This window comes from Anguilla anguilla, chromosome 16, assembly GCF_013347855.1.
Source record: "Anguilla anguilla isolate fAngAng1 chromosome 16, fAngAng1.pri, whole genome shotgun sequence".
NCBI lineage: Eukaryota > Metazoa > Chordata > Actinopteri > Anguilliformes > Anguillidae > Anguilla > Anguilla anguilla.
This window is the reverse complement of record NC_049216.1, coordinates 25,852,546-25,860,435: the sequence shown is the minus strand read 5'-3', so window position 1 is coordinate 25,860,435 and position 7,890 is coordinate 25,852,546. Positions and strand designations below refer to the sequence as shown.

Here is a 7,890-nt window from a genome sequence, read left to right as displayed (position 1 = left end):
CGTCCCTGTGTTCTCTGTTGCTAAATACTTCCCGAAGGCTGTGGAAATGAGGTGGGGATGAAAAGCTGTGGGATCCAGTCGCTGGAAGAGGCAAAGGGGCAGCGACAAAGGGGCCAGGTGGGCAGGTGGAGGGGTGTGAAGCTCTGAGAGAAAGTTGGCACTTACCCCCGGCAGGGTCTTCTGTTCATGCAGGGCACTCTGGGCCTTCAGGGCGGACTCTCTGGCACAGTATGTTAGAAAGGCACATCCTGGAGAGGGAGACGGGCACAGAGCACACAGATGGAGAGAGCTTTTACTTCTCTGCACTGCTCAGAGAGAGGGGCTGCCGAGAGCCACATTCGCATGCGTACACAAACCAGCCTGGGCCTGCTTCTGAAGGGCCTGCGTCCAGAGACGAAGAACGCCCACGTACAAATGCCGCAAATGTCCATCCACGTCTTTTCCAGAAACAGCTTAAAGTTACTCAAGATTCAACTGAAACTTTTTATGCTCATATGTATGCCTGCATAATATTTAATATACGGTGATCAACCCCACAACATGAGCATTCACAAGCTTTTTTTAAAAAACAAACCTTTACTGTGCTCAGAATGTATCATTAAGAGACACCAATAAGTTCGGCCAGGGGTGCTGGAAAGACGAGGGGGGTGGGGTCAGCAGGTAGGACTGTTATTTAAGAATGCAACAGTGTGCATAACATTCCTGTTATCTTGTACCCTGAACTGCAGGGGACAAAAGGCGGATGAGTTATTTAATGTCTCTCTCTCTCTCCTGGTTTACACGTCAAGGCCACATCCATGAAAAGTGTTTCCTGGATTGTTAATTTGAAATTGCCTGCAGAGAAAAGGGTTCAATCACATTGCAATTAATCTGCATGTATTCTCGTACAACCGGTGCTGCCAAAGCGCATTAGGCAGCAGAATTCCAGTGACACAGGATTCCAAAGATGTGATCTGAAATGGCCTGATGTGGTCAAACTGAGCAGGCGATTAAAACGCTCCTTGACCCCCTAGGCCATTAGAAGACATTATGCCTCCTTTCATGTTTAAGAGGCTGCTATCCCAGAGGATACTGGAGAGTGGCAAATTGAGTACTGTGTCAGTGACAGCTATGTTATTGATGAGAGAGGATGCTTTTGGAAGCTGTTGGGGTAAAGATTTCTAATAACATTTAATTAAGTGCTGTTTAAGACACTTACACCAAAGAGTCTTTGAACAACCAGACATGCTTAAACACAACATACAAGACACATCTCTTTCTTCTTTTCAGACTTTATTACTAGAGCTCAGTATCTTTCATGTAAACAATACAATTTTCTTCTTGTACACATGACAACAGTGTCTGTCACATTTGACTGTCGCAGAAACTACCAGAAATTGACAACAGGAATGTGAGTGGTCATAAATAAGTCAATGCCACCCAGAAGCAATGACATCCTGTCACTGTCTCTTGATTCCTAAACCTCATGATATCCTAGTCACTGTCCCTTGATTCCTAAGTTCCTAGTAGCACACAATATTGTATGAGGATTTCCTAAAATCATTGCCTTTATGAACATTATAAATGTAAAGGTAGATAAATGTATTGTCCCACATTGAAAAGGAAAATGTAGGAACAGGATAATTAAGATAATGTCACAATCATATGTATAGGTCTCATAACGATCCTATGAGGGGGGACATCAATGCTATCTACTGTGGAAGAAGGATGGATAACGGTATGAAATGGTCATGCGCAGTTAAGTACAGCTCCTGGTAACATCCAGCATGCCTCCGGCCACCCACAGAAACCCAAAGTAGGGAGGCCTTTTGCAGTGCAGTGAATTGTTAGGTAAATAAAAATACATAATTTAATTTATACTTACGTTGATACATGAGGGATACGTAATGAACTGAAATGCTATATATTTTGATGAAGGTATTTGAAAATTGATAACAGCTACACGATCATATGCAGGCTCATTAGCCCACTAATATTAATGATACGAACATGAGTTCAGATATCAGTAACAAGTTATCCATAACATCATTGCAAAGTAATAGTATACATTTTTCTGGAATAGGTAAATAAAATACCCTACTGAATCGCTATCCTGGCGTCACAAACGAAAATTAGACTGCAAGATTCTGTCAAAATGAAGTAGTTCAAAGCACAATTGTGTTCAGTCTCCGTAATCTTAATGGACAAGTAAATATAATCTCAGAATAATGTTGCCATTTACCTCGTTTTTCACGAGACAGTTTTCTTTTCAAGAGGTGACTGATTCACGCTTTTGAGGCTGACTACCTGTAACGAAGTACCGGTGCTTCAGGGCCTGCTTCGGCAGCTGTTCCATTTGCTCCTTGATGCAGCCAGGTTGATTCGCGCCACTTAGCCTTTGCACGGGTGCAGTAGTCTAATAATAACCCTTGGTTGTACCTAAGATTAGATATAATTTCGTTTCATGTAAATATTGCAATTGCCGGATCCATAAACACAAATATCTCACCGGATAAATTTTAAGTACTACGTAATAAAAATGGTAGCCTAGAATAGCAAAAAATCACGTCATCTTCCTTCAAAACAAGTGGGATTCGAATTAAGCTCTGTGCGCCCTCGAGACAATGCGCGGTGTTTTCGTCTGATATCATGGAAGTGTGGAGTACAAATATAACTGCACGCGACTGATTTGTAGATCATTATTTATTTATGGACGGTTGGCTGCTCTAGAATTGCAACCTTTTATAAACAAATAAATAAAAAATAATTCACAACATTCGGCTGAAGACTGTAGCCTACGTATGAATGATAACGTAGGCGACTGCGCGCGCTTGTGTTCGCAATAACATTTTAACACCTTTCCCATCACACAAAACTTAAAAAATTGCGTTACTGAAGTATGATTCTTTTTTCAATACACTAGAAAAACAATTCCAAATATATTAATTATAAGGGTGCAACCCAAACACGAGCTAGTGTTCCTGTGGGATTATCTTCCTCAAAAGAGGTTTAAGAAATGTTTTTTTATTTTTTACTGAAAGCTAGCGCGTGTAGTAGGGAACAGGCCCACATGGTTATTTGAGGACATCTTACAGCTAAACCAGTAATATGCAATAGTATGGTCGTTAAGACTGGTGTTTTAATTGTGATGAACGTAACAGGGGAGTAGAAACAAGTATGACACGGTACTGTATGTATCATCATTCCGTCTGCACTTGGCTCCACACTTATTCCAGAGCTGAGTCCATTAGTGTAACCTAGCTGTTTAATCCCCAGCAACACATTAGCCGACAGACGCAATTTGGCGAATCTGCAACACGTACAGTAGGCTATAGGCATATCCCTGAGTTAACTGCAAACACTGGATACACGGTGCCGCTTTAAATTAGCCCTCTGATCACAACATTGTCTGCAGGCGTGCAAGGTTCAAATTGCAGTTTTAAATGTGGAGTTGTTAAATAAAGGTGTAACTGGCCACACCATAAAGACCGAACACCTTTTCAGTTTTCAAACAGTCTCTTTTCTGGTTTTGAATGGTCGTATGGTTTGAGGTTCTTGACTATACAGCTATGTTAATGTAGATGTACAGCGACTTCGCTTATTGGTGGTTTGTTCGGTTGACCTTACACTTGTTGATTATAAATAGGCTAGGCCGTCTGCCCATTCTCGGTGATATCGCTTTTATTATTATTATTATTCCTGAGGCTGACTGTCCAATATCAATAGCTGTTCAGACGGGTTATTAGATGTGTCTCGCATAAGAACACTTTTTTTTTTTTTTTTACGGGTTCCTGGTACAATAGGTTTAGACTGCAGAAAAACCCAGTACATTTGTATATCCTGTACTGAGTAGGCTACTTCTCGCTACGATAGTTGCTGACCGGTAAACCGCATTGGGATTAATTAGGCTACTTTAATAATGCCAGTAGCTGCACAGAATGCAAATTCGAGTAAATAGACGGGTTAGCTTAGTCTAACTATTAGCCTATAATAATATAGAGATAAACAAGTTTTTTATTATTTTTTTATTTTTTATTTTTACATGAACGTAAAAACTATTCTGTCTGCATTCAGTTTTGATTCGTGTGTGTAATTGAGCGTGATTTCGTCGTCGCGGTCTGTGATTCCTATAACAACTTATTGAACCAGTTGAATAACTGAAATAATTGCCATTTACAAAATTGTTAATATTACCCAATCATTGCCTAATTTGGCTACTGTGTATTGTAGATGCAGCGGCGAATGGTAGCCTTCTCCGAGAATGAAAATTCATGTTCAAAGTCAAGACTCAATCGATTCGTATTAAAAGCCACACAAATATAATTTTCAGTATCAATAAGGTGCCTGACAAAGGGTTTTTTAATGAGTGACTTTAAGTGGTAAGCCCAAGTACTACTTATATAGTTCAGTTTCATTGTGATGAGAGTGAGGATTTATATACTTGACAAATCACAGAGAACAAGGGGACGTGTATGCTAGTCCAGGTGGATCTGCTATGAAACATCGAAAGGTCATTGCAAAAAAAAAAAAAAATTGTAACAGTTATGGCTCGATTTATCAAACGTATTGACTTAGGCATACACCCTTTACCTGCTCTGTTGGTGGCATATATTGAAATTATTCAACTTTTATACGTACGAATTTTGTCCGGCATCTAAAATTGTAATAGGAATGTGGTGGCTTAGATGAGAAAGGGCTGTTTCTACAGCGAACCAAGCATGACTATGTATTTCTCAAACTTAAGACTAATAAGCTTTATTCGGATATATCCTTGATTTCAAAGGCGAAACAGATTTTCCCCCCAACTTTAGACACGATCTCTAAATGTACCCCCGTTTGGAAAATTATAGGCTACTCAGACTTTAATACAGAGGATCATAAAGCATTTTCTGCAGTTAATGATGTATCCTAATTAATTATTCTACTATAAATGTAATAAAAAAATGTTACCGACGGTCAACTAGTCAAGTAATCTGGGATCACAGTTCACTAGGATTTGGGATCAAACTGGGGAACTGTGTTTAAAATGCGTGCATGCTAAAATCAGTTTACGTAGCCGTTATAATGCGGGCTACAATGTATCTTTTTGAAGGTATTTTACAGTGGTGTTTATTGTATTTACGTTAGCTCAACAATAAAGTTGGACGGATCTCCTTCGAACATTTACTATGCGCTCACGTTATGAAGCAGCTAGCAGTTTTCTCACGCATCCAGTTTTAAAAATATATATTTTTGACATCCTTTTTATGTTATTTTTTGCATGCACAATTTATAAAGCAAAAGGAAACAATGTGGGACGATCGCAAATGATTATTATCGTGAAAAGTTAAACATTTGTCACCTGTTCTCAATTATAAATCATCAATAATCTACTTAAAATAGTGCACGTTGGGCATGTCACTTTTTGGACAAAGAGACTTGCACAGGAGTAAGTTCTGCACTTCCTGTGGTCTACTTTCGTCATTAGCAATTAGTTTTACTGTGCACCGTGCATCTATTTCGGGCTTGGTACGCAGCGAATTGATGTAAACTGGTGTTATAATAGATGTAAACAAACACATTTTAAAACAAAATCGCGCGTGCACGCTCACATACTCATAATACACACTTATGCGTACCCCAGGAAAGAGGGAGGAAGACATAAGAAAGAACCTTTGTACTGTCTACAATTTAATTTGATTGGACATGAGTGACATTGCTTTTCTGGACGGTCTTCTCTCATTCCAGCCCCCACCCGAACCTGGAAGAAGACACCATCACTTTATATCCTATCTATACAACAGAGGATGCATTTGTAACAGCTTGGTTCGAAGGAGAAAAAAATAAACAGAAAAACCAACCTTTATGCATTCCTGTAAATCTGTCTTTCAGCACTGTGAGTTCGTATATCTTGCCGAATTCCTCAAACAGGGGTTTCAGGTCCTTCTCCTCCAGATTTCTCGGTATCTGCCCGATAAACAGCTTGATGGCGTCGTGGTCTTTCATGGGAATAGTGTTCTGTCCGAGTGCGAGTCCGTTCATCCTACCGGCGCTGTTCGTGGTGCTGAATCCATTCTCTTGCTGCACTCCGTTCGCTGTTACTGTAGCCATCTTTCTTCAGTTGGCCGGCTGCTTTCTCTCTCTCCCTCCTTCCCACCCACCCACTCTCTCTCTTTCTCTCTCTCTCTCTCTGTCTCTTTCTCGCTCCCTCTCTCTCTCTCTCTCTCTCTCTCTCTCTCTCTCCTTTCTCCTTAAATCTGAAGCAGCATCAAGCGCACACTCCCCCTTTTCCTCTTTCTGCGTTCCTCTTCGTACTGGTTCTTGCGCTCACTGCTCTCTCTCTCTCTCTCTCTCTCTCTCTCTCTCTGTCCTATTGTCTTGTTTTCGTCTTATTTATCGTTTATGTGTTTTTATTACTCTTCTCGTTTTCAATGTTTCTTTCTCCTTGTGTCAGCTGCCACTCTTATCTTATGACGTCGGCCCATGGGCTCCCGACTAGACCCCCAGTCAATTTGCATAATAAGCACGGTTTAACCAATCCGAGGACAGTGTGAGCGGAGGTTCAAGGGGTGGAGTGTGAACCAAAACATTGTGTAAAGGGAGAGCGTGGAACATTTTGGAATCGAGAAGAAAATGCACTCGTGTACAAATGCCATCTAGCATAGCTCAGTGAATAGTAGTTAGTTTATCATAAAGATGAATGTACAGGAAGATCATTCAAATAATACGAGTAATACACATGCGCTTTATGAACAGTACCAATAGAGGCACCGCAAAGTAATATGGTATTTAAGACATTCGAGAAGTTGCCTTCTTTCGTCCAATTGCATTTTGACTCAGCAAAAGTCCAATGCGCAACAGACCACGCCACTGAATGCTTCGAATCACTAGTCTTTCTCTATTATAAGGTAATTATTTTCCAGAATACAAAGCATAGGGAAGTTATTACACATAAACAGAGAGTTTATTTAACTAACATATAGTTTAGATAGATTATTTATTGTCTACATCTGTGGACATTTGCCTTTGGCTTCACCATAGTTGCAGTAAGAACAAGTAATCATCACAAAACAGGCCACAAACATCACATTACAGACAATGTAGGCTCTGACAACACAGGGCAAAAACAACCCAGTACATAGACAACATGACACAACAGAGCCTCGGGTACCTGGCCAGGTATGGTAGAGATTAATACGTCAAAACATTAAGGATTCAGCAAAGCAATGACTTGTGGAATGAAAGGCTTCTGGGTACTCTATAATGCCTCCCAGAGGGGAGCATGGGGAACTAATTAGGTTTAGGTGTGGCAATTAGGTACATCACTGGACCTGTTGTCGTAAATATGTCACTTTAACTGAGTATACGTAAACTGCAGGGAAGCAAGATGAGTTTGAGACAACAATATGATGCTGGCTAGAATCTATTCTGTCTGGCCTGCTCCGGCTGCCCGGAAAGCATGTGGAACAGTCAATAATTTTGTTTTTCCTTTATTTCATTTTGAACATAGTTTACAAATATATATATTTTTCAATTCTTGGAAAATAATTGCAAAGAAAATTGCATTAAAAATAAACTTATTTAAAGGGAAATTCGTATATGCATTTCACTCTGGCGTTTATTAGTGTTACATTTTGATTTACCCAGCTTGGTTTATTTACATCACCAAACATTTGTTATGTAGATAGTGATGTGCATTTACATTTTCTACATAAACTAATCAAGACAATTACACAAAGGAAGTGCCAAGTAAACTGAGGAAAACAAACCATGTTGCATTAAAAGGTAAAACAATGTAGGGATTATGATGCATTGAAATGTGAAATTAAAAAGTGATACTATTAATATCCAGAGAGGGTTTTTATTTTCTCTCTCAATAAGTATCTACCCAAAGAAAAAGTAATCTTCTGTTATTGCTGTTGTTTCCGTTAT

At 39.7% G+C, this 7,890-nt stretch overlaps 1 protein-coding gene across 7 annotated transcripts in view; it reads right to left on the bottom strand.

Annotated features, from left to right (window-relative positions):
- The window catches only part of LOC118215428 (CUGBP Elav-like family member 4), a 99,206-nt gene extending 92,768 nt beyond the window's left edge, over positions 1 to 6,438 (bottom strand). For all 7 annotated transcript variants that reach the window (XR_004762817.1, XR_004762816.1, XR_004762819.1 and 4 more), the window contains exons 1-2: positions 5,820 to 6,438; positions 166 to 248 (exon numbers count right to left, since the gene is read on the bottom strand). Coding sequence is in view for 3 of the 7 variants with exons in the window: in XM_035396219.1 (XP_035252110.1) it covers positions 166 to 248; positions 5,820 to 6,069 (333 nt within the window). In the remaining 4 variants the exon portion in view is untranslated. The remainder of the gene's footprint in view (positions 1 to 165; positions 249 to 5,819) is intronic.
- Between the last annotated feature and the right edge of the window lie 1,452 nt (positions 6,439 to 7,890).